The 27985-nt window shown below is 37.9% G+C and overlaps 1 protein-coding gene across 1 annotated transcript; it reads right to left on the reverse strand.

Annotated features, from left to right (window-relative positions):
* Positions 1 to 226: 226 nt before the first annotated feature.
* klhl24a (kelch-like family member 24a) lies at positions 227 to 26843 on the reverse strand. Its single transcript, XM_039695104.2, has 8 exons — positions 26616 to 26843; positions 21236 to 22085; positions 20203 to 20318; positions 18187 to 18371; positions 10186 to 10304; positions 5240 to 5428; positions 2463 to 2651; positions 227 to 2364 (listed from the first exon to the last, which is right to left on the reverse strand). Exons 2-8 carry the CDS (start codon positions 22034 to 22036, stop codon positions 2164 to 2166), a joined length of 1800 nt encoding a protein of 599 aa, XP_039551038.1. The 5' UTR covers positions 22037 to 22085; positions 26616 to 26843; the 3' UTR covers positions 227 to 2163.
* Between the last annotated feature and the right edge of the window lie 1142 nt (positions 26844 to 27985).

Raw genomic sequence — 27985 nt, forward strand, 5'->3', positions numbered from 1 at the left:
TAAAATGTACAAATGAACACTTAAAATGTACATATTAGCACCTAAAATGTACATATTAACACCTAAAATGTACTCATTAGCTCGTGAAATTGACGAAAGTTTACCTTTTGAAAAGGTACAGCCCCAGTTACAGCTTTTGTACCTTTTTTCTGAGAGTGTGTGTATATTACAACAGTGACAAAAACACCACCATCTAACTCAGAAAAAAAAAAAAACACAATACAAAGCTGGTTTATTATATTTATTTAAAAAGAAGTGTAAAAGTACACATAATGGTACAATAACATTTACAAAAACCTTAGAACAGTAAAGCTGGTAATAATTCAAATGATTAAATGGGAGGAAAACAAAAAAATGAACAAATCACATATGTATATGAAAATATAAATACATATATATATATACAGACACACTTATATCTTTTATCATTGCAGGCAGAGATGACGATGCAGTGCTTTGAGTAAACTAGCTGCCAGCATCCTGCCTGACCCGTTCAGATGTATTGCAGAAAATGAAACCAATACTATGCATCTAATGTAAAGTAAGTAAATGTATGATTCCAGTACTGACAAGCACTAGAGTAGAGACTGCAAAAACATAAAAACAGTTCCAAGGTAGTCTTATTTGAACATGCACATTCACGCAAACATGCAAGAATTTTTCCAGCAGTCAAACTCTAAAGAAATTAAATGTAATCTACAGCTATGAGCATTATTCACTAAACACGACATAAAATAATAACAGATAACATTAAAAACATAACAAAAGAGAAAAATTTATTTACACTGAGATATATTACTAACACTAGTACACACAAGTGCATGATTGGGGCTCTGCTTAAAAATAAAAAAAGCTCAAAAAGGCACGTCCTGGTGTCACAAAGATGATGAGATGCTTAAATACAGATACGATACAAAAAGGAAAAAAAAATACAATAATTCACAGCTGTACGGTTCATAAAGAACCTAAAAGAACCAGACGTGACATTTCATTGACCTAAATCAGAGCTGTCCATCACTGAGCTCCTGCAACGAGCCCTAGGTTTTCAAGTGCTTAGAACACAAAAAAACCTCATACAGCATGTTCGATGTATTATTTAAGTGCTTTTTTTTATTTAATAAGTTCAGAAGTTTAATATGACGTAGAAAGAGTAAATAGCGCATTAAAATCAACTCCCAAGATTGAACCTAAAAACTATTTCGGTCTGCAGACTACTTCTCCATGTCAAGAAATCATTGTCAAAATTTAGGAGTAATGATAGAAAACAGTAATGATAACAGAAATAAAAAAAGGATTAAGGCATAAACAAATGTACATTTACAAATAAAAAAGAAAGCATCACAGCATCTATGCGATTACTTCATCAGATTTGACATTCTCTGAATCTGTTATTTTAGGTATCAATATTTAGCTTTTATGTTCATTTTAGTTTAATGTTTAAGAATTTCATTATGAGCTTTAGTGATTTTGTGATTTCTTTATTGCAATTCAGGTTTAATCATTTTATTATTTTAGTTTTAGTTTCAACTAATATTTTCATTTTATTTTATTTCAGATTTATTTCAATGGACCCTTTTCACAGACTGTGATGACGAGTTTCCACTGTATCACAAATCTAGTAAAGTTTTTCATAGTTTCATTTTTTTTTAAATATATAATGCTATAATTTGTTATACATTACATCGGCAGTAAATAAAAAAATGAATCAACACATTTGCAAGGGTGTTTATCATACAACGGCAAAGAAATTAACGGCAAAAATCAGTCTATTTTCTGACTGCTTTACTCATATAGTCGCTCTATATTTTTTCCCTCTTTTGGAAAGTCGTGGAAGCGCCATCACAGAGTTTTTTATTTTGTTATTGGAGCATACAGGAATACATAAATTATACTTCCTGTCATCTCCCCTTTACCACTTTGATGACTTGCACGCCCGAGAACTGAGAAATGTGAAAAATGTTTCTGTAAATGGACACTTCTCATAGTTTTTCTAAATGTATTTCAGCTATGAGGAATGCCGTCTTCCAGAGAAACGAATGCAGGAAACTAGATAATCCACCCAGATAATCTAAACAGCTTTGGCATGATGAAAAGAACACATCTGGTTATGCATGTTCAGACAAGGCCATGTTTGGGAGTTTGCATGTGCGTTAGTGGATGCCATCAGGCTTTGCGTTGTTTCTCACTGAAACGGTGTATGGTCACACAGCCATGGTAGGAGATAGGACGAGGCATAGCAGTCGTGGATGTGATGATGCCAGAGGCCGGGTCATAGCACACAATGTTGTCAGATGCGTCCCCATTTTCTCCCCGTCCACCCAGGATGTAGATCTTTCCGTTACAAATCGATATCCCGCAACTCTCCTAAAAACACACAGACGTACAATAATAAAATCAGTATGTGGGACAAAATGACAGGAACGTTTGACTTTTTGGTGTGTTAGCAGCTGTGCTTCAGGTACCTGTCTGCTGAAGGAGTGGCCCACATGCATCCAGTGGTCCTGTGAAGGATCGTAGCAGTAGATGGACTTGGTGAGGCCCCCGCACACGTAGATGACGTTATTGAGAGAAACGGCTGAAATATTGGGTTTGGTGAAGGGAATGCTCGCCCTCAACTGCCAGCTGTCTGTCTCCGGGTCATAACACTGGACCTTTGTGTAAAAAGAACAGAAAAAGCATGCGTTATAAAAGGATCCAAATTCTAAACAAACGACTTCATTTATTAGCGTTATTATAATATTATTTATATACAATAGTAATCTTTTTATCGTTATCATTTTAACATTAGTTTTAGTAAATGTGTTACATGTCATTATTATTAGTTTTAAAAATGTCATATTTTTAATTTTCAGTTTTAGTGATTTATTACAGTTAACTAGGCAACTTTTTTTCCATCTACAGTAATATTTTTATTTCAGCTTTACTTCAATTAATATTTTTCGAGTCATCACTGTAAAAGCTGCTTATTAAACAATTATTTTTAAGCTGCTTTTAAACAATCAGTAACGTAAATAAAGGTGACTTGGCAACTCTACTTTTCAGCATATGAACATTTTTACTTGTTCCTATTTTTTTAACATGAATATCAAGGTGTTATAACAGTGAACAACTACCATATTAATAACTTCCTCGTTGCCATGAGCGTAATGCCAAATATATTCAGCTGAAACCAGACAACAGGCCCTGAGGGTGAGGAAACAGAGCTAGCTAGTATTTAATATATGCATTCTTCAGTGCAAGCAATGTTTCTCTGTGCTAGCTGATGTATAGATTTAAAAAAGCATGGCATTGTCACCGAAGACACGCACTCTGTATACAGTAAAGATGTTTTGTCGAACAGACGCCATTTGAAACTCTCAGGTGACAGACGTAGCAATTGCATTGAGGAACATTTAGCATTTTGTGGAAGAGAGCTTTGTAGTAAACTATATAAGCTCCTTCTCTTTCTGTTCCAGATGGCAAGTAAAGGAAATGCAGTAATCTGAGCACTGGAAAAATCAATGAGAAACCTATGTTGTTATCCGAGATGGCACCAGTGTCTGAGGACAATAAGCTCACGACGGAGGTCCACCTGTTCACTCGTTTACAGACCACCTGCACACACACCCACATTCACTCCCCATCTGCCCTGCCATTAGCAGCCCTTCTGTTCAGAAAGATGCCCACATTCGAGGGGTTGCGAGGCACAAAATAAAGAAGAGCTTAGCAGGACCCTTCTCATACCCAAAAATCTGGGGTTATCACTTTTTTCCCCCCACAAAAATGCTAAGCAACTGTTTTCATCATTGATAAGATTAAGAATGTTTCTTGAGCAACAAATCAGTATATTAGATTGATTTCTGAACGATCATGTGACACCGAAGACTCGAGTAATGGCACTGAAAATTATTAGTCAGGAATAAATTACATTTTAAAATATATTTAACCTTTCCCAGAGGTAAAGGGAAACTGAGAGAGCATATTTTGTCCATTAGATCAAAAGATCTCAAACAGGTATGTGTCCCCCGTCTACTTGTGATCCGATCGTCTAAACACATCTTAAAGGAGAACTCCAGCACAAAATGAACCTTTGGTCTAATAAAAAATCTTTGGTCTAACCTAGTTGGTACCTAGTCAACCGTTCTCTGAGATGTTTTCATGATAATCGAATGTAAAGAGTTTTATCTCTAAAAACTGTTTAGCGTATAACGCTAGTGGGGGCATTTACTAAGTAAAAAGAAATCGCTAGTTTATACCACTAACAAGGCTCAAAATAGCCCCACACTAACACAGTAACATAATGAGGGTCCATACATGCAGAACGAAGCATTGAGAACTTTGTAAGTGTACAGAGCGTTTAATAAGAAGATACTTTATAAAGACAGTTCACTTCGCGTATACAGACAGGAGCCATCTTAGAAAATGGTCTCGATAAGTCGAGCCCCGAACGCCGTTCATACAGTTCAGAAGTTTGACTTGTCGAGTCTGTTTTCTAAGATGGCTTCTGTCTGTATACACGAAGTGAACTGTCTTTATAAAGTATCTTCTTATTAATCGGTCTGTACACTTACAAAGTTCTATGGACCCTCATTATGTTACTGTGTTAGTGTGGGGCTATTTTGAGCCTTGTTACTGGTATAAACTAGCGATTTCTTTTTACTTAGTCAATGCCCCCAGTACTAGCATTATACGCTAAACAGTTTTTAGAGATAAAACTCTTTACATTCGATTATCATGAAAACAAATCTCAGAGAACGGTCGACTATGTACCGATGTTTTATTAGACCAAAGGTTCATTTTGCACCGGAGTTCTCCTTTAATACCAGGCGTAAACAAGGTGTGAATTACAGGTTGGTTAAACTCTCTTGCTCTGGTTATGGTCTATTTGCTTCATAAAGGTATTGCATCAAGGAGGAAAAAAAAAACATGACAGTATCATTTAGATGTGACTAATCGTTTCAAGTTGGAATGAGCAAACTCGTGGAGTTAGTTGGAATGTGGTTTATTCCAGGGAACAGATGACAGGTTTGCGGAAAGGAAAGGCAAGGCAAGGCAGAAAAGCTGTTTTTATTTGATAAAAGGCATCATCTAAGTCAATTGTCACTTTTTTTTTATATTTAATCCACCTAGTCAGGAGCACTCATTGGACAGATCTGCCAACACTTGAGTCACTGGGCATAATGACTGCATAATCAGTGCTTAAGCAAATATATTTGTTTTGATTTTATATTGTGTTTCTTTAGTGCTGTTTCTCAGTTACCTTATTGGAGCAGCTGTTTTCATCAGCTTGTCCCCCGATGACGAAGAGTTTTCCCGCACAGCTGGTGACCGCCGGAGAGTAGACGGCTTCTTTCATAGGGGCCACCTCGGTCCAGCGGTTGGAGAAGGAGTCATACACCTCCACGTTACTGAGACAACACTGTCCATCATAACCTCCAACTGCATACACCTGCAGGATACATACACAGATGAGAAATAAGAAATATTATATATATATATATATATACATTTATACACATACACATATACACACATATATACACACATATATATATATATATATAGGCTTATATATTGGTGTATTCAATTATTTATTTGTCATGTAATCCATCACAGAGATGTAAAATAAATCAACACTATCTTTTCCATAGCTCATGGGTGATGTTTTCAAGGACAATATAAAATGGTCTCTGTAGCCAATCAAAAACAAACACTCCTCAAATCCGCTCCACAAACCTCTTTATCCTCAAACTGACACCGCAGAGGAAATGTGGAGGAGCAACGATAACAATTAATGACGCCAACCTACATTAAAGCTGTTAAACGGGAAACCTGTTCTTCCTGAGGCCTAAATTCATGTGCAAACACACATACAGACAGATGACCTCTGACCTAGGAGAGTAAAGTTCCCTCATTCACACTCTAATGATTTAAACTCTGTCACACCCTGTCCTCAGTGACAAATGGCATTCATATCAATTTTCCTTGGTAAAAAATAATAAATAAATAGGATAAGAATTTGAACCCCACTATCTTTGCACGCTAATAACAAATCATTTTATACATGAAGGCACAAACAAGATAAGATAATGATGGATGGATATAAAGGTAGATGAAATCATGTTAGATGGCCAACTCATTCTTTGATTTGTAGTTGTTATCCTGTAAGTGCACAGGGATGGATTACTGATCGGGCCTATGGCTTGAGTGTCAGAACTGACTGCGCTGTCGCCGTTTTTGCCTCAACCTTCATCACGATAGCAACTAGGCTATTGTGTTTTTGATGGAGCATTGTGCATAGCTTTGCGGGCAGGCTGACCGTCTCCTCAGGCCGCCGCCTATTGGATTCCATCGATCTAAATTTGAAATCAGCATCTTATGTGTATTGTGGTCATATTTGATTTGGGTTTCTTTTGTTTGTTTATTCTGTGTCTCATCTCTGAACACAGCAAATCCGAGTGAACTTGGGTTATTTCAAACGGTTAACCTGTTTTAGTTATATTGTGAGCATTACGTTTGTGCTAAGTGGTTCAACTTCAATTATTTATCTTGTGAAAATGTCGTTTTCTTTTCAATTTAATTGGGGGTATTGTACCTTCTAAATATTTGTTTGGTATTTTCTTTGAGTTTCTGTTGGATTGTATTTAACTGTTTTGTGTTGTTTTTACTTTCTTGTTACAGGAGCTGGGGGTTTCTGGAGGGTGAAGGCGAGGCCGCCATTTGTGTGGTGTGTTCACATTTTAGTGCCGTGCGTCTCGTCTTCTGTCGTTTAACCTTCACGTTTGTGTTTGGGCATTCGTAGTTGATTATCGTGGCGGGGTTCGTTCTACAGATACCTCTTCCTGTTGGTCAATTTGTTTCCTTTAATTGGAGTTTATCTATAGTGTGTATGTGTAGCTGCAGATTGATGTTGTTCCTTTAATGTAAGAGTTTTCGTCATCTTGAAGTTTTACCTATTTATTAGTCAATATCGACAAACATAATAAACTTTTCTATTTCTATATGACTCATGTCTCTTCACCTTCTCGTTCAAGACCAACCTGTGTGCCCTTAGGGCTTTTATTTCCCAAGTTGTCTGGGGTTTCGTAGTCGATCGCACATTGTCATCTATTTGTTAAGACTGTGGTAAATCACCCTTTTGTTTCCCTTTGCTACTGTACCGCCTCACTATATTTAGATCAGTTCACAGCAGTGAAGTACTGATCTGGCATGTCATAAAGAGTGCCAAAACAGTATTTATTGTTTGAATTTCGTAATAAAAGTGACGTAATTTGAAAGCTGAGAGTTAAAATAAGTAACCTGCCTTGTCTTATCGGTCAGTGTCCTCTTTGCCTCAGGATTTTTTCATTGCGTGGAAAGAACGGAGAACAATGTCTACACGATGCACGAGATTTGGCAGCGTCAACACTCAACACCGTGTATTATATGGGGGGGAGGGGGCTTTGGGGATTGCGGGGGCCTTTGGAGATACCTGGCCCCAGGGCCTTTACAAGTCAAAATCTATCCCTGTAAGTGCAGGTTTCAGCAAAACAATAAAGAGGTTCTTCGGAAATTAGGAGAGTCTTTACAGTGTCACCACCACCATACAAGAACCAAAAAATACATCTGCTGTACAAATGTGGACATATACAACAAGCACACAAACATAGAACACAAAATTAAATCACCAAAAAATGATTCAAACCTGTATGAATTTGATTCTTCTGCTGAACACAAAGATATTTTGAGGAATATGGGAGTTGATGGGGCCCATTGATTTCCATAGTACAGAAAAAAATAATACTATGGAAGTCAATGACGCCCCTCGACTGTTTGATTACTGACATTCTTCAAAATATCTTCTTTTCAGCGGTGTTCATCAATAGATAGAAATCCAAACAGGTTTGGGTGAGTAAATGACAATTTTCATTTCTGGGTGAGCTATTCATTTAAAAGAAAACCTAAAGGAAAAAAAAATCTAATGGAAGATGGAATTAATTAAATATGTGAGGGATAGTTTGTCTGCACAAAGACAGTGGTGTATACTGGCTCAAACCCGCAATGCGTCAAAATGGTGTCACAGTGAGCCTGCTACGTCACTGACAATCAACAAACTTCTTTGTAATACTCATTATGTATGAGAAACAACTGAAGAAAAAGTCATACGGGTTTGGAACAACATGAGAGCGAGTACAGGCTCAGATACACTTCAAGCGGAATCGAAACACGAACTGATGTGACATCATTTCGAACAATATTCGAACGATTTCGGCCAAAATTAAGTTCATTCTGGGAGTTTGAAACAGCTTGCCAGAGCTAACTCTCCGGAAAAGTTTGCTACGGCTGGTAAACACCTTTGTATTGCCATAGGTCCATTGCGATAACGTAATAGGTAGGTGTAAGCTGAGGCTCCCACCTTCTTTCATGTCGAAATCTTTACCAGTTCATTTATGCAGACCGTCGTGGTCAGACATCCTTGAGGAACAACATGAACACACTGGAGAGCTGCTTTATAGTAGAAAATAAAGTTATACCTCTGATAAAATGTTTTTCATGTTTAAATACAGTAAAGTTGCTTGATTTTAGGCAATCTATTGAATAGTGTTTTATATATATATATATATATATATATATATATATGAAGAGTTCAGATGCAAAAGCCTCTAAGTGCCATTTGAAATTTTCTTCTAGAACAATAATTTTTATCAAGCTTGTATATTTAAGTTCAGTAATTTCACTTAAATGGCAATGAAGATGACCTATTAATTGTCATTTAAGTGAAATTACTGAACTTAAATATACAAGGTTGATAAAAATGGTCATTTTAGAAGAAAATTTCAAATGGCATTTAGAGGCTTTTGCATCTGAACTCTTCATATGTATAAATCTGACTTTACTAGAAGTGTCGAATTGCAGAGCTTGTGCAAACATATTCACGTTGCTATGATAAGATGCTTTTCTTGTGCTACACTAAAATGCTTGCTGTTTTCTCAATTTTGTTGTGCGCACAGCACATATTAAGCGCACAGCACATAATACATATTCATCTACCCGTTGCTCTCAGCAGTGTGGGTGGCGTCAGATGTTTGCTAAAAGTATATCGCTGCAAACATATTTAGAACTTTGTTTTACCCGTTTTACCCCTAAGCAAAGAACTATAAGGATATTGCTGTGAGTATATCGGGGCCTTAAATGTGAACAAAATTTCTATTTTTGGGTGAACTACTTTTTTTTTTAAAAAGAGGAGGATTTCAAATGAGTTTACATTTTAAAGCAACAACAAACATCCTGAAAATCATCCTGTAAACCAAAGAGGAGGACAGGCACTGGGCGGACAGATGAACACACACAGAGGAAGAGAGAGAATTAGCAAGGAATGGAATGGTTTTCCAAGGAAAACAGATTCCCAAGAGATCTGTATGTGCATGTCTATGCCTCTCTGGGTGTAGGAACAGAAGAAATCTATTACATCCAAGCAGGCAGAATGTTATACCCCCGCATGTGTAATGAAAATGCATATGTCGCAAACATTTACAAACACCCAAAATAAAATACAAATTTAATACAGTATCAAGAAACCAACAAAACACTTTTTATGAGTAATTACAGAAAGAGGATCTTGATTCGGCATAAGACAAATAAAACATACAATACAGGGACAGCTAATTTCTACTAATTTCTTTTAATAATTGTAACCACAGTTATAATATACCTTTAGAAAGTATAATGCAGTATTTAACAAGGAATCTGTGCATATAATAATGCATTTTTAACTTTGGTTACAATTATTTATGAAACAATATAATGCATGTACATGCAATGCCTTATACATAAAGGCTTTTTAAGATTGTGGAGAAGAAAGATAAGAAGAATTCAAGAGAATTACATTACAGGACTAATTATGATAAGAAGAATTCAGAGGAATTACATTACAGGGCTAATTATGATAAGGAAAAACAAAGGAAGGGTGGGGGTGTCTAAACAAATGTCTAAAAAGTAGCCATGTATTTGAACCAATTAAAAAAAATGTCCAAGCACAAATGTCACAAATATTTTAGTACATTAGATGTGTAACCCGTGTAACGCACAGGTACAAATCCTGCATAATTTTCTCCAAACCGTTAGACTGCTCTAAAGGATGTGTTCCTCTGATTTAGGAAATGGAACACAGGGATTGGAAACACTCACACACGCACACCACACACACTCTCTCTCTCTCTCTCTTACCTTCCCCAATAGGACGGTCATCTTGTGTCTCCAGCGTCCCTTGTTAAGAGAGGCCACTCTAATCCAGACGTTGAGCTGGGAGTTATACATCCACACGTAACTGCTGTTGATGCGTCCGCCTGTAAATAATAACCAAAACATTAACGAGCAGCAAGAGCAGGCTCTTTGTCTTTGTACACCAACTTAACCTTATTTTGAGCACAAAAACTGGACCAGGCAGTTGTGGCCTAATAATTAGAAAGTCTGACTTGTAACCCGTCACGTGTTTCGAGTCTCAGTACTGGCAGGAAATTAAGGTGAGGGGAGTGAATGAACAGTGCTCTCTTCCCCTTGAGCAAGGCACCTAACCCCCAATCACTCCCCAGATGTCGCAGTAAAATGGCTGCCCACTGCTCCGTGTGTGTATGTGTGTGTGCGCACTTGGATGGGTGAAATGCAGAGCACACAAAACCCCACAAACAACAATCGTGATGGCAATCCATAGGACCCCAGTGGAAGAATCAATGTCTTCTGAAAGAAAACAATAGGTATGTGTATGTGTGTGAAAGTAACACAGAGAAGTAACACGGAAACACAAAGGACCACCATTTCTCGTGTGAACTTCACAATGCTATAATATGGGTTTTTCCAAGAGTCAAACAAGCAGCACCCATTCAATGCCATTATATGTACTCACAGAGATGGAGTATTTTCCTAAAAATATTCATTTGCGTTTATCTGAAGAAAGAAACTCATATACATCAGGGATGGTATGAATGAGTAATGATGAGAATACTTTCATTTTTGGGTGAACTATTCCTTTAAAGGAGCATTGCGCACCATTTCATGTTTAAAATACCCATTTTTCATGATTAAACAATTGCCCGAGGGGCTGAATGAGCCCTTCTCTGATCACTGCGATTGCCTCTATAATCCTGTACAGCAAAATAAATAAGAGGGAATTTGAGACGGTGTGGTGTGACGTCATGCGCGTTCACGCTCACCTGGCTATGTCTGGCAGGTTTGTGTATTTGCCACCATTGTCCTATCAGCAAAGACAACTCGACAAAAGTAGAAGACGGATTCAAAGAGTTCATTCAGCTTGTAGTTCATTCCAAACCCCAACGCAAACTCCACGTAAGACAAAGACAATAAAACGTTTGTCTAGTGCCAGGCGTCGGAATAAGACGAGAGTCAACATCGGGAAGCTTTCAACAAATGGAGAGATCTCCGGTCTGCTCTAGGGCTCAAACAGGATCCTACAAAGTAATAACTTGTATTGTTCATGAAAGTGTTTCCATAATAATTCAATCATAAGTGGATACAGTAATCACATAAAACAGTTCAGCATGGAGATAGATGGAAACAAAAACCGAAGTTTTCTACTACCCCCGTTTTCCCCTTACACATAAGTGTGTAATTTACTCAAATGCCTTCCCTTTCATATATTTAAAATGACTTGCAGATTTATAACTTTATTACCTCTGAAGACATGATGACTGTAACAAATGATTTGTGCGGCTGATTCTCCTTTGGTTATGAATAGAGCCAGACCGATATATCGGCAGGCCGATATTAGGCATTTTCCAAACTATCGATATCGGCAGTTATGATGGCCGATAAATGAATATTTCAAAAATAAAATAAAAACGGACGAAACACGCTTCAACCATGTCATGAGTGTTTTGCTGCATTTAAATAAGCCGAGAGTGAATTAGCTAGTAATAGTTGCGTTACGTTGTTACAGTGTAGTTGACTGACTGTCCTTTTAACTTTTGACAATGTGACTGAAGTATTTCTTTAATAGTGCGTGACAGTTATAGCAATGAGACGAATAATCTCTCCTTGGCCTGTTATATTGAAAATGTATATTTTACAATTTGCAGTATGACATTATACATTGCTAAATTATGGCTCATCAGACTAGCTAACCACAAAGCTAGCTAATGCCACTATCATCAGTCTGTTCTGTTGCGACAATAAAAGAAACTAGTTTCTTTTTAAAATGAATTATCATATTATTTTAGTTAAAACTCAGAAATAACTAATGTTAGAGAAATCCGTTAATGTTTTGTTGCGCGTTTCTGAAATAAAAATACCGGATTTTAAAACCTTCAAATATTTGTATCGGTATCGGCCTTCAAATTCCTTTATCGGTCGGGCTCTAGTTATGAACAGCTCGTGAAAGCATGTGCGTGGTCCATGTGTGCACACCTCTGGTTGCAGTTTTGCTTGTCACCAGAGGGGGCATTGTTCTGCAAAAGACTTGCGCAATGCACCTCCAAATGTATCCATGCAATGTATCCAAATACTTTATGGGGCCACTGTTTAGTTATCAAGCACTTTTGTGGTCAAGAATTTCAACTTTGCAAACCCACAAACATGTTATTAGCTCTCAGTTTGAGACAACACAATGTCTGTAATTATACAAACCACAGTGCTTCACCAGGGTTCCCGCTTAACAGAAATGCTCCCTTTGATCTGAACATCCTTTCTTGTTGTCATCTATGTTTATCTAAACCTGCTGAGGGCTGTTCTATTCTGTGCCACTTCACATCTGACCCAAATGGCTGGTTATCCAAATAGCATGTCTGAGCCAAGCTCTGACAGTCCTTCTCTCCCACACACACGCTAAAGACCTGGCAGCAGGCCGTTCCACTTAAATTCTGTTCATAGACTTAGATAATGTAGGTGTCAGAATTTCTCAAATAGCACATGAGGCCCTTTCTTCCCTCTCAGAGTCCCTTCAAGATAAGTTGGTGCAGTAGCTGCGCATCTCAGCAACAAATTTATTCAACTATTTTCGGTGCAGGAAACACTGTTATCATAAGACTTTGCCATTTTAGCTTATATAATTGAACGCACATACATTTAAGAGTAAACATACTGAAAAAAAGGAGAAAGGGGAAGCTCAAAAAAGGAAAAGGCAGGGGTTTTTGAGGAAGTACGAGCACCACAGTAAGAACTACAGTGCTCACAAACTCCATTAACGGACTAGCTGAGCAGCTGTCTGGTAAACAAAGGAAGAGTCAAAATCTCTGTCTAATTAATGAGGATGTGTTTGCCATTTCCTCTATTACTGCATGAGTAAATATAATAAAGCCTGGATCCAGTCCTTTTAGTTTGCTCTTCTGTCATAAATATCCCCTGACAAAAAAAAAACAAAAAAACATCAGGCCTTTGTGACATTCATTCATCATTCAGACTGAAGACCGGACAAACCAGCATTTAAGATAGAGACAGTCTCCTGCCGATACTTGACGTTGTCACGGAGATTGCTTAAAGTAGGATGCAAAACCTACACGTGAACAGTAAAGCTACTCATTAGCAGAGTGAGACATTGCTAGACATGCTTTACATGCTTCTCTCGCCAGTTGGGGAGGGGTGGGGGTACTGGTCATCCCATTTCTACAATTGGAAATACTCAACCCTCCCTTCTCTATGCAATTACATCTCATTTGAATATCATGCTATTACACTTACAACTCCCATTAAGATCCATATTGCGGAACATATCTTCGGAACACAAATTAAGATATTTTTGATTAAATCTAAGAGCGGTCTCACTCCTCCATAGGCTTCTTAAGGAATTTAAACTGGCCGGCCCAGAAAAGTTAAAGACATTGTTCAAATAGTCCAAGTGACTACAGTAGCTCAACTTTAAACTATTAATTTCCGTACAACCTAGAAGCTTTGCGTAGTTTCACTACGTAAAATCTCTCGGCCCCAGAAATGAATAGTTGAATAAAGTTATTTTTATTTGTTTTTTTGCACATAAAAAGCATTCTCGTCGCTTGATAAACTTAAGATTGAGTCCCATGTAGTCACTCGGACTATTTTAAAGATGTCTTTCATAACTTTAGTTATTACTGACAGAGTAATTATTGGCAGAATTTTCATTTTTGGGGTGAACTAACCCTTTAATAAATAAATGCGCTGGCTACATCAGCTGTGAGTAACCATAGCAACAGGAAGTCAAAATATCCATTTACAACTTATTGTATTAAAACAAATATCTATTTAGGCGTTATTATACCATGCCTATACTAAGTGTACTAATTTTAATTTTAGGTTTAAAAAAAAATGAAAGTGTAATGCTCATGGCTAGACAAGCCTAACTTGCATGAAAAAAAAATAAATAAATAAAACCTTTCTGGCTCGTAAGTTAGCTAAACTGAAGATTTCTACAAGCAGAGTGGATTATAAATATCTCGGGTTGCTAAATAAACCGTAAGGCATTACCAGAGAAACCATGTTATTGTTTGTTATTGTCCAGCTAATCAAAATATAAACTAATGTTTTAAAAATGTGTTATTTGGCAAGTGACCATGGTATAAAGGGGGTTAATGCCCTTCGAGGTGTCTGTCTGGTTATTAATGGATTTACCTAACCTGACTACCTAACAATGGACAACACATCAGGGATTAACCCTTATCAATAATCCTGAAAAAAGGAATCTTTTATTTGAGTTGGTTACACATGTATATAATAAGTACACTTGCATTACGCAATGGCATAAAGTCATTGGCATATGGCATATGTCAAGGTATGACAAAGTCAAACGTCAAGTAAAGCATATCTTTATTTACTCATTATTATACCATTGCAAACCTTGAAACACAAAATATGGTATTGAAAAAAAAAGATACAGTAGTTTAGTAGAAGAAAGAAAGTCATACAGGTTTGGAATAACATGAGGGTGAGAATGATAGTAATTTGTTTAGGCTCTTCTGAAGAAGATGCAAATAAAGGCTTCCAATGACAGATTACTTGGCAAGTAATTTAATACGTTAATTCCATAGAAACTGCCCAAATTGCAGGTTACTTTAGTGCATTTTTTTTTTTTTTACTTGTACACACTTTGACTGTATTTGTGTGAAATAAACCGAAAGCAAAAGCTTCTGTAAAATTATTACCGGTTCTGCAAGAGTAAAGTTTATAAAAGACAGCTGAACCACCAAGCCTGTAGGATATGACTTCTGACAGAGGAGAGGGACAGATTTAGTAAAGGGCCTCTGAACCTAATACTGGAGGCGGGCCAACTGCACGTGCACACGAGAACAGCAATAAGTAGCGTGTATGTGTGTGTGAGAGAGAAGGGCAATCCTGACACGTGAGATTCTGAGCTCAAAAACACAGCTCTATTCATGGAAATCATTCTCACTCCTTACTACTTTTTGTTTTTAGCGCACTAAATAATAGCTCTAGAAGGAGAATGATAAGAATTCAGAGTCCCTGGTTATTACATCTAGCTTGTGTAAACAAAAACACGCACATGAACTAAAAGTTTAGATCAAGTTGAAATGTATAAACGTCAGTGTTAAAGAAATTCCTTGAGTGCATGACCTGTATACATAGACATAACCTTTGCGCACTGGATGACGTGATGCAATAACTTCAACACCTGCAGCCAAACACTGCAGATCATTCTTGGAACTATTCTGAAACTTTTGGCAAAAATACTCCCTTAAGGAGCTGCTTGCCTATGCCAGTTAGAGTTTAAAATGTCCCAAGATCTCAGCCAATAGAACGCTAGAGTTTGCCAGTGAGAACAGCCCTTGACACACTAGGACACAGAGGCAGCTGTTGTTTCCGATTTTCATCGAATCATAAACAGCTGTTCTAGAAATGTCCTCACAAACAAGGCATTTGCTAAAAGCCCTGAACTCACCACAGAAAGCCCAGGACTAATTTGCCCAACCCATCCCTAACAGAATGTTCAAATGAAGCTCAACTGAACAATGCATTTAAAAGTAGAGGGTTACATTGTTTGAAGAAAATGAGAGTGGTGTTTGCTAATGCACAAGGCACTGTCACAACGCCAGGAAGGTGTGTATGGTTGAAAGGGTGTTGCTATGGAGTTACTAAAGTGGTATAAAACATGTTACTATGCGGATTTTAGGGACTTGCTACAGTGTTCTGAATGGTTGCTTACTAGCATGATACCATAAAAGCTCATTCTCTGGGAATGTCTGTGAGTGGTGCTTGCTCATGCCAGGATGGTGCCAGTCAGGATGCAGGGGCGGAGTGGCAATCGGAAGAGTCGGGAGTTTCCCCTGTGGGCCGGTAGTGTTTCGAGGCCGTGAGGGCCGGTCTGATAAAATGTATTCATTGCAAGTTCGCTTCGCCATGCGCACTTGGTGTCCAAGCGAGGGGAAGAAATGTTTTTTGTTTTTTTTTTACATTCGATAACGGAGCGTATTTTTGCAGTTTTGAACGAAGTGCCTTTCTTTTTAGCAAAAAGACGCCCGTCACGAAATAACTACAGTGGTGTAGGTCGTAGGGCGTGAAGTGCTTGAAAGCAGCTTTTGATGCGCTCGACCCGAGTTCGAATCCGCCTTTTGCCGAACTCTCTCGTCTCCCTTTTCCCAACACATATGATACAGGATGTAAAATGTATAACCTGACATAAAGGTCTCTAACGTTTTATTTTGCCAACAATCTAAAATCGAAACCATGATATGGCTTTGTGACTTTATAAAACAGCACGAGACTTTAAGAATAGGCATCCTGTTTGTGCTGCGTGATTTAAAGAAAAGTGTGCACTTTGCTCATGCAATCAGCATGGTTATCTGGTGTTTTCTCCTAAATAAAAGCTCAAGGGTTTATTTCTTGCAAGTGAAGAAATTAGGACAAAAGTATTTTAATTTTCCTATATTATAGTGAAATGTATAGGCTAAAATAGTCTTTTGAAATATTCATTTTCATTTATATAGTACATTAATAGGCTATATGGATTTTACGTCATAGGAATAATCATATAAATCATTATTACATTATTATAATAATTGTTTGGTATCCTAAAACACCATTGATAATGTAATGTAGACTGAGATACTCATAACTAAAAAGATGTTTGAGCCCTCTTTATTGTCCTGGTACAAATAAATGCTTTTGTTTGTTCAACAAGCAGTTCATGGGTTGAAGCTCTTAATTTTGATCTCTCAAAGAGCACGAGATTGATGCTTTTAACCTTAAAATGTACAAAATTCAAAACTCCAGCATAGTAAAACGAAGTTCCTTTAAAGACAGTAAAACTGTAAATGCCATATTAAAATGTCCTTGGACAAAATATACATTTGGCCTGCCTAAGAGGGGGCCTACAAGACATTGTGACCATTTTTGGTCCCACTGAGCATAAGCTTAGATGAGAATTAATGCAGAATCCTCTATCGCAGAGGATAGAGCCAAACAAAACCCCGATCACAATTAAGTTAAATTTTAAAGAAAAATGTTGGAGGATATCGATATAAGAGAAGAGGAGCTACATCTTGCCTCGGATCAGGTCACCCTTCTGCCAAAACTCGACTCTCTTGAGAACACGCGTACAGTCGTTCCCAGATACTAGTGATTACTTTATAAGGTTTTAAGTATGGGTGTTTTTCTTACAAAAACGCATCACTTCAGAAGGCATTTATTATCCCCCTGGAGTCTTGATTACTTCTATGATGAATGGATGCGTTTTTAGGAGCTTTAAAAAAAAAACATGGGCTCGATTCAATGCCATTACAAAACTATGGGATGGCTTGAGGATGAGTAAATTATGGGATCAAAAAAAAAATTCACACAAATCACACAGTGATAGACTTCAGAATTTGGGCACTTTAAATGTTTTTTTTTTTTTTTGTTTCAAACAGCAAAAATCTATTGAGTCTAAATATTTTTGCATTCCTGCTGGTTAGATGTCATTTATGTTCCTCCTCTCTAACATGTAAATCTACTTTTATAGGAAGTTCTACATGCCTGTGCCAACAGAGAGAGAGAGTGTTTTGGGGTTCTGCAGAACTAGCTTCTTGCGGATCAGTCACTGTGACCAAGTACAGGACACACAGTACTAACAGTACAGCAAATATCACCATGTTCACAATCACAACCATTTAGATCATATAGGCCGGGTGTTTCATATACAGCTATGACAAGGGTTTTAAATCAAAGAGGATTTACTGTTGATGGGGCAACCCGAAAACAGAAAACAATATTTTTCAATGTATGATTTGTGAGGCGAGAATATGAGGGTCTCACCTGACACGATAATGTCGTTGCGGAGGGCGCATACAGCATACTCAGACTTGGTGTACTCGGGGTGTTTAGCAAGAGATGTCCACTCTCCCGTCACAGGGTCGTAACATTCTGTGTATGGCAGATTGAACCCCCCTACTCGCTCACAGCCACCCACCACCACAATGACCTCAGAGAAACCAGTGGACCTGCAGATAGAAAGAAACAATATCTTTAGATAAACATAAGCTTTGAAGTGGATAAATAAAGAGATGACAGCATCAGGATGTGGTTAAGCTTCATTCAATGCTTAAGGTACAATGAGCTTCTGCAGTGATTCATTGGAAAAATAATACTCTTCCTAGACACTTTCAAGTGTGTTTTTCTTTTAAAATAACATTCAATGTTGTGCTTGAGGATTCTGACCTGAACAGGCACTGAAATAGCCTACACTATGCGACAACGTTAACAGAATGCCATCACGGCTCTTTTATGTGCGTTTAGTGCAGACAATAACTTACGTCCTGTACAGTGAATGTTTTGCATTTGTGGTTTCTCTAGTCTGAATGTGTGCGTTTTTAAACCACCAAATCATTTTGAAATATGATTTTGACAGAGGTTTTATGGCAGAGTGGAATGTCTGAAAACAAGCTAATACATTTTTCAGCACCCAGTGCAAGATCCTAACTCCAAACACAGATAACACAACCAAAACACAGATACGGCTTCTAAATACAGATACAGACCCCATATTAGGATATTGGATCTAAATACAGAAAGTCCATATTAAGATACTGCCTTCCAGTACAGATTACAGCTCCCCACATCTGACTGCTATAAATATAGTCATCTAAAAATACAGATATTTCCTCCAAACACAGATATTTCCCTAAATAAATACTCCCTCCAAAATAAGACATGCTGCCACTAAACAAAGACTTTTTTTAAATTAATGCCGAGCCCTCTTTTAAATGGATTCTTTCTCTAAACAAAAGTACCTAATGTCCTCGTAACTCATGATTAATGAGTGAGTATGTTGAAATGGATTACATTTGCTCTCTTAAAGAAAACCGTGAGTGGTGCCGGCCATGCAAAAGTCACAGACACAGTGTGTTTTGAGTGGTTGAAGTGTGATTCCTAGATATGATGTCTCTCCTGCAAAGTAAGTCAATGGGGTTTGTTTTTTTTAGGTCCAATCATTTTTTTTTACTTATTAAATGGCAACACTGGCCCAGGCAAATACGCTGATTTCACGCAGCCATCCATTTATGAAATGGAAAGCGAGGCTCCGGTGGGAAGAATCGTGGAAGTACAGATGGAATACCAACCTGAATCTGCTGCTGCGTTTAAAACTATTAGATGTTAATATCCAATATAGGATATGTATATAGTTCGTTCCTGCTTCTTTTTTTTACGTTCTGAATTATACATAAAAACATAATTGTATTTATAAATGAATTTCACTGTATAAAGTCTAAAGTATGAAAGAAATGTGTGTACATTTTTAGAATAACTAATTTCTATATTAATCCCAACAATATGCCATCGCATTCGCGACTCTCCTATGATTAAAGGCGACACTTCCGGTTTTCTTCCCACCGATTTCAAAATGGCGGCAGCGTGAAATCAGCGCATTGTTTCAAAAAGCGAAAAGCGCATCAAACTGAAGTATACTTTGGGTTTAAGGGGGTCGTTCAAAATCAAAAAGAATAAGCAATACTGATAAAGAAAAAAAATATAACTAAACAGTCAACGTTTATAATAACTTCCTATTTCAAACAGAATCATGTTCCTTCAATTTTTTCAGCTGTAGTGGATTTTCCAGTAAAACGTGAACTGAGTCAACATGAGTGCATTTTTATTTGGCAATGTCATTGAGCGGAGTAAAATTCAAGGACAGTGGTTTCAGTGTTCAGGCGTTTCATTTTCTCTGTAAAATGCATGTTATTTTAGTCCTTCACATGAAGAAAAAACTAAAAAGCAATGCTGTCAATGTGATCTGACATTGACCAATTTTTTTTATCAGAAACTACATTGTACCTGCGGGGTCTTGTACGTGGTGACATCATCTCATTGCCAAGTACATGGTAGCGACGTGCTTCATGCAGCAGTTGATAACATTCTGGAGCATTCTGGATCAGTTTATCACCTTCCACCTGCAGCAGAGAAATTACTTATTGCTTGACTTCAAACCCGTTTCCTCATATCTGCTTTCCTACAGAGTCCAGCTAATCTCGTTCCATTATGACAATAAAGAAAGCTGAACTGACTAGTTCAACACACCTGCCGATAATTTTCTAGCGAACTCCAGGATCTTGATTAGCTGAGAGTGTTTTTGAATTGGAGCAAAACTCAGCAAATAGCCAAATCTTAAGTCCTTGCTTTATCTAGTTTCGTACTTTTGGGACCATATACAATTGAGAATGAGGAGTCACGTGCCTATTTGGGCGGGGTCTGAGCCGGTCGGCCATGATGGTAGGTGACGCTATCGGTTACCAGGGTTTTTATCGGTTTTTAACGAAGCAGTTACTTTCAGGCATGGTAAAACAGTGCGGTATTGCGAGAAACTCCTCTACTACAGAGCTAAAAACACACGTAATCAATACTGTTTTGTCGTGGGAATCCTACCAACATGGCGGAAAGGGGAGGGGCACTGTAAAATGACGTCAACTCCTCATTCTCAATACCCAAAGAATTTTTTTTGGAAGGTCAAAACCCTGAAATAAGTTATGGTTCAATCATCCTGAAGTCAATGTTTTTTTGTTTGTTTTTGGTAAATGCCTCAAATAAGGTCTGTGGTTAACACAAGTTCAAGGTATTTTCACATTTATTTTACTTGTCTTGAAAAATGTTGGACTACAGAGGTGGCTTGGGACATTAAAAACAATCCTACTGGGTTTTTGTCAAGTGAACCAGGCTGATGTAGCTTCCAGGTTGGCCTATAATAAAATACAACACTGTAGCACTCTATAAACCTCCAAGTAGAGCATGTCTGGATTTGTTGAACTAACAACAACAACAACAAAAAATAATAATTTCCACCTGTCCAAATGAATTTGAATGTGCCACTCACCGTCTGGACAAAATAGTTGGGGTGAAGCAGAGGCAGTCGGACATGTTGCAGCAGATCTTTCAGCATGGGCCTGCGATACTCCACGGCGTGGTAGACCCAATGCATCACCGCCTCAAACACCAACTCCTCCTTGCCAATGGACAGTTCGTCGCTGGCCAAGTATTCCTCCAGCTCATCCTTGTGGAGGTCTAGAAACTCCTCATGCTGAGCCACCTCTGGAAAATTCAGCAAGGCGAAAGCACGGCAACGACTGGCCAGCTGTTTGAGAGAGTGGGCATCTGCGAAGCGCTGGATACCGAGGCAGTTGCAGGGGTCCAGCTGCTCCTCCAGGAATTTTGCGCAAGCATCCCGCAGAGTGGTGATCTGGAAGAGGCTGGAGGTCTCGAAGAGGAACTGGACGTTGTTTGTGGTGATGCAGGCATGTCCGGTGTAAACGTAATGCAGAAACGTGTCCATAGCGTCCGCCTGGATGCCGTTGATCTCCACCAGCATCTCGTGGCTCTCTTTGTGGTCGTTGCAGAACATGGCACGGAAGTAGCTGCTGCAGGCCGACAGCACGGCGCGGTGACAGGGGAACTGGCGCCCCTGGACACTGATGATCACGTCCGTGAAGAGGCGGCTGTCGCGGAATTCGTTGAAGACCTGGAGGACGCTCTCAGAGTGCGAGGAACCGGAAGAGAAGTTGAAAACGTCACTCAGAGTCTTAGACTCCATCTCAAAGATTTTGCACTTTATTGCTGGCGATTCAGGCACGCCACCAGAGTTCCCATGATTCAGACGCCGACTCAAAATGAGCACCATGATTGTATCCGACAGGAGCCCTTCACCAACTAACAATCACTATCAATGCCTGCAGGAAAAGAATCAGAAACCATTAACACCTGTAGAGAAACAACAGTTACAATCAACAAACACTATAAGTGGTATTCAGTCCTACTGAGGGCCAACTTCTTGAGAATGGTACCCCTGCTACATCATAACAGTCTGTAATTTTAAAGTAAATCCACAGACCTGGTTCAAATGTGTTTGTTGTTGTCACTTACTGAGAAAGAAACTACTGACCTCTTGCATTATTTATTTCATACAGGATATGGCCAGACTCACACTTTCAAAGTGTCTTTTTGACCCTGATGCTGAGGCTAAAGGACAAGTTCATACTCAAGAGAATTATTTTGCAAATCTTTCATTATTTGTTAATATTAGCCATAACCCCCGGTATCACAGACAAGACTTTTAAGCCTAGTCCTACACTAAAATGCATTGAGCTGTTTTAACAACTTAAAATATGTCAGTGCCATTGTTTGGTCTCAAGATGTACACCAGTAATGTATTTTTCTAAGGCATGTTTCATGTCATGCCCTGAGGATAGTTTTGTGACCGAAAGCTTGGCTATTAAATTTGCTTACAGTTTATTTATTTTTTGAGTTGTCGAGTTGTGTCTGTCTGGCACCTTGTTTACCATGAGTGCATGTTTATAAAAGCTACTACTTTAAATGTCCTTATTGAACTAAGGCCACATTTTCGCATAATCTAAGCCTTGTCTGTGAAACCGCGCATATATTTTCATATATTTTTGTTGCCAAACCAAGTTATTAATTATTAAATCAGCGTTATTATTAAAGTAAAATGTTAACATAAGTGTTATTATAATTACAATGGTATTATAGGTGTTATAATCTGGCACAGGGTCATGATGACAACCAGCAACATTTTAAAAAAAAACTACAAATGTGTACAGCAAACTATTGCACAAAGTGATTGAGTTCATAAATATCTTTGAATGTTACTAGAGCACACTGAGCACACTATTAGAGCACAAATTTGTCAGGTGAGCAGTAAAAACTAAACAAATATTCCTCAAGGCAATATACTGATATAAAGGGAAAACTGATTCTTTGTTGTGCTGAGATAACGTGAGCGAGCACGTGTGTGAGTGAGTTTGCGCAATCTTTTTATTTTTCAAGTCACTCAGGTTTGTTTTGTTTTGTTGTGGAAGTAGAAGTAAAAGAACATGGACGGTTGCTCAATATTTTGAGATGGTGCTCGATGCAGAGCCAAATGGGAGGAGCTAGAGCTCAAGCTCCCCCTTTTCTGGAGCTCCAGCTCCACCTCGCTAAATTTAGTGGGCGGGGCTTCGCTGCAGCTTCCAATGGGAAGAGCTAGAGCTCTAGCTCACCCTCGCTGGAACTAGTGGACAGAACATAACGCGCTATCAAGCCTGTTAATGTTAGTGCGAGTTTCACCCGTGATGAAAGGACAAGTTTGTTTTGATGCGCAAGGTGCTGGCAAACATAATATTATATTTTACTCTAAGATTTGTCATGATTATGATAAATTACAATGATTTATCGTTTCTGTGACAAACGCGTAAACACTTAGAACATTGCTCACACTATCTGTGCGTCTAAAAACTGTTGAAAACTTTGTATCTATGTATTCTTTTCTCTTAATTACGATGAACAGTTTCGTTGTTTTCCTCACTTTTAAAGCCGCTTTGGACAAAAGCGTCTGCTATATGATTATGTAAATTACTAGACAAAGGCAATGTGTGCACGTTTATTTTGTGCACCGCAGTAACGCGAGTTATTTGTTGTAAATTAATCTAAAAAAAGATTGTGTAAATAAATCATCTGATTAATTCATTAAATAAAAAATAAGACCAGGTTACCTAATCTGCCCTTTTTGTACGTTAATGTAAAAGCATAAGCTACTCCAATAGGCCAGTTGTATTTTTTATATATATATTGTAAATTAAAGTGTACAATTGACTGTATTGGATAGACTCAACCTTCATGTTATAGGCTATGCATTAACCCGTTTAATCCCAAATTTTTTCTTGCAACTTGAGTACATGCATTTTACTCCTTAGACCTCCCTAACACTCAAACAATATGCCTTTTTTGATTTTATGTTGGTTAAGTTAGTGAAATATTAGGTTTTATACTCGGTCACAATAGTGACCGGTGGGAAAAGTCAGAATTCATTCAAATTCTTCAATTTGACCTATTGACACAATTCATTACAAGACATCCAATATCTCGTTTTGTCATTTCGTGAAGAAGGCTTAGTGAGGTGAAAAGGTTGTCATGAACAAAGTTACACCCTGGAGGAACTTCTGCTTGTTCGTCTAGACCCCTATGGGCTAGACCATGTCTACACTTGGGCCCTGTCCTAGGCCAGTTTCAGGTAGATGTGTGTGCACTCTTTCAGTGCACTGAAGATGGGCCGAATGTTGTAGAAAGGGTTGTTTGTGGTCATTTGTGAGGCACACCATTTGGTTCTCATGAACATCTGCACAATCCTCCAGATCACATCTGCATCGCCATTCAATAGTCTACCTGGCAAATGGGCCGTTCCACCCTGGGACTCCCTATCTGAGCCATCACTATTACAGTCACTTTCAATTTGGGGTGGGGGGAAGGGGGTCATGCACGTCCAGAAGGTCCAACACATTGAACGTTTCTGGGATACTGATAACTGCACTAAACAAAATTATAAATGCAACACTTTTGTTTTTGCCCCCATTTTTCATGAGCTGAACTCAAAGATCTAGACCATTTCTATGTACACAAAAGGCCTATTTCTATCAAATATTGTTCACAAAGCTGTCTAAATCTGTGTTAGTGAGCACTTCTCCTTCGCCGTGATCATCCATCCTCATCACAGATGTGGCATATTCAGTGTAGGATTGCCAATACCCGCCAATATCTGCCTATACCTGTGTTTTCAATTGAAGCACTGCTATACTGTTATACCGGTCACAATTGTGACCGTAAACAAATTTACAAGTCTTACGAGCAAAATATAAATGCAGGAGTATAATTCTCAAAATATATCAGTAGTAGACCCTTTAAAGAACATATAAAATTTGATAGTTCTATCTGTAAATTAAGATGTTTTATATACTACTTATTTTAGTAGTCTGAGGAAGAAATCTTCTTCTAGATGTGCAAGCAGGAAGTGACCTGATCTGGTCATGTGACCTTTCACACTAGTCACATGACATTAATTCATTTTAATCAAGACAGTCTATTTTGTCATTTAAAAGTTGAATTTCTTGCCCAAAGTCAATAACAACATTTTTAGAGCTTCCAGAAATAAGAAAAAAGCTGCGGTCACAATTGTGACCGGTGGGATTAAACGGGTTAAGCTATTTTAATGAAATGGAAACAAGCAGTCCAGTACTCTAAAACCAGCTGTGTGACTTCCCACACTAGTCTAGAGGAAAAACAAGATAACAAATGTGCTGAGATTATGCACCCGCTTCACATTTTAATGGTAGCCTATAATAAGAAGTACATTGAAGTACACACTTCATATAACACATAACATTTCTCTTCACAGAACTCAACCAATTTTTTTTTTACATAGTACTCCCACTGGTAGATAAGATTCAAGTTCAAGTTGATTTTATTTATACAGCACATTTTATAACTGCCTCTGACTAAGTGCTTTAAAGAACTACAAAAATAAAAAAAATTAAGAGAGCTAGCCCATACTGCAATTCTTCCTTCTATTTCTTATCCCGACATACGTTCAGATTGTCAGCCCAGAAAAGCACATGAAATCCGTTTCAAGGCAAGCTACATCCATATGTGGTTTAAAATCCTATTCAAATACCGGGACATATGTCTCAGTCTGAACGATCGGATTTCAGGTGGTGTGTGACTCTCACGCCACATAAAATGAGATGGTGCTCGATGCAGAGCCAACTCTTGCTAACTAACAGAGTATTTTTTTTGTGTGTGTGTTCAATAAAAATCAAGCTGGCGCTGAAATATGTTGCTTTTGAAATCATGCCGAGTGCTCGGAAGTTAACCTGCGCGTGCGCGGTGAAGCTGGAGCTCCAGCGAGGGGAGGAACTGGAGCTCCAGCGAGGGGAGGAGCTTGAGCTCCAGCTCCTCCCATTTGGCTCTGCATCGAGGACCACTTGAATATTTTCCCTACAGCTAAACATGCCCCATGTGGACTGAAATGATGACCTCATAGAAATGAGATCCATAATGTGTGATTCTACTCTATAAAAGGCTAGAAAGGCAGGGTAGAAGCAAGTCGACCAGATATTATGTTCCAAATAACCATCCTGTTCCAAATAACCATTTTTTCTTTTCTTTTTTTTTTTTGCTGGTCCAAGATAGTCGACCAGGGCTTTCAACATTTTCATGCAGATTCTGAATAAGTACCTATAGATAATATATCCTGAATAAATCCTTGTTTGTTAACTCGCCATAAACAACCATGACACAGAATCCATCTTTAAAAGCACGTTAATGCATTTATCAAATCGCATTATATTGAGTGCCTTATTTCGTATTATATCGACATAATCTCTCAATCATTAAAGTTGTTCAGAAAAGTTATTCAGGAATATTTTTCTCACCTTATCCCCAGGAGACCAACTTTCTGGAAAACATCAAAAACAATAGCAAAGAGAAGAGGTCCTTAAAAGTAAATGCGATCAAACAAATCCGGTTTGTTTCTGAAAAATAGCTCCATAAGCATAAGCACTTGTACTGTCACTGCGAAGATTTCTTTGTTAACGTCCGTCTCATAATAGCTCTCTGCGTATTCTGGCACAAAGAAAGTACACACAGCTTATAGTCTTCTGTTGTGTCAGCTGTTCTGCAGGGTGTTTATGGGGAAATGTAGTTCTGGTGGCGTATCACCATCATATCACCAGTTCTTCAAACCAGCAAAATAACATCATATCCCAGAATTCCTTGCGGGAGAATTTCCATGTGGCTGGCCGTTGTTTGCAAACAAAAACGTGATAGACAGTATATGTGTCATGTTGTTGTCACGGCAAAATAAAACTGCCTTTTCAAGTGTAGCCAATGTTGTTTGACGTTATTATACATATTACTGTGTACTACAATTACTAAGATTTAGTTATTTAGTCATGTCTCCCTTACATTGTAATCCTTTGTGTATATATTACATTGTTTTGTATTAAAAGGCTGATGTTGATATTGCGCTCGTTTCTTTCTGTAACTGTAGAAAGCCGACTTGATAAAAAAAAAAAAAAAAAAAAAAAAACTACAGAAACGGGAAAACACCGTCACGCGTGACTAAACTTGATCTAAATTTCGATGATATGTATGCAAATAATAATAGGAATGTAATGTGAATGGTACGAATTGCGATCTATGCAAATAAGTATAGCAATATTAGTTTAAAAAAACATTTTATTTAGTGTAATAATTATATAGACAAAAATTCGCCAGTATAACAAGTAGAAATCACCTTTAAAAAACTGTATTAATATACCGCCATCTTGTGGTTGTTTTATTTATTGTTGTGTTTTATGGTTTTATGTTCGACGATAACAGTACAGTCAAACTGTATATTACAAAAATGTATTATACTTATCGCAATAATATGGATTAATATGTATTGGATTAATTTCCATTAGAACCATATGAATTGAATTTTGCAGCAGTTGACATTTGTGAAGTTCATCAAAGTTCATTTTCAGGCGAACACGGGAGAGAGAGAAAGCGCGCAATGTTACCACTTAAACTTCTTAGGTAAGTGTTATTTATTCATTTTCAGTAGCTTTCAAAAAATCAGACGTATAATAACCATTTTAACTTAAGCCTATAGGTGCCCGGTTAGTCTCAATATGGCTCTGGTCGCCCTTATAGTTACAATGGTTTACAGCCTTTCAGTCGAACTATTACACAGTCACTGTAATAAAATATAGCAACTTGGATTCAAAAATAAAATAAAATTAGCGATTTTCAAAACCTT

The sequence above is a fragment of the Pimephales promelas genome, chromosome 5 (genome assembly GCF_988280905.1).
Source record: "Pimephales promelas chromosome 5, fPimPro1.hap1.1, whole genome shotgun sequence".
NCBI classification, from domain to species: domain Eukaryota; kingdom Metazoa; phylum Chordata; class Actinopteri; order Cypriniformes; family Leuciscidae; genus Pimephales; species Pimephales promelas.

Excerpts from the sequence above, each read along its gene's own strand:
- klhl24a (XM_039695104.2), bottom strand. The coding sequence starts at position 22,036 with ATGGTGCTCATTTTGAGTCGGCGTCTGAATCATGGGAACTCTGGTGGC. Across the intron at positions 10,305-18,186 it reads CAACGACATTATCGTGTCAG|GCGGACGCATCAACAGCAGT; the intron begins GTGAGACCCTCA and ends TATTATTTACAG. Across the intron at positions 2,365-2,462 it reads GCCACTCCTTCAGCAGACAG|GAGAGTTGCGGGATATCGAT; the intron begins GTACCTGAAGCA and ends GTGTGTTTTTAG.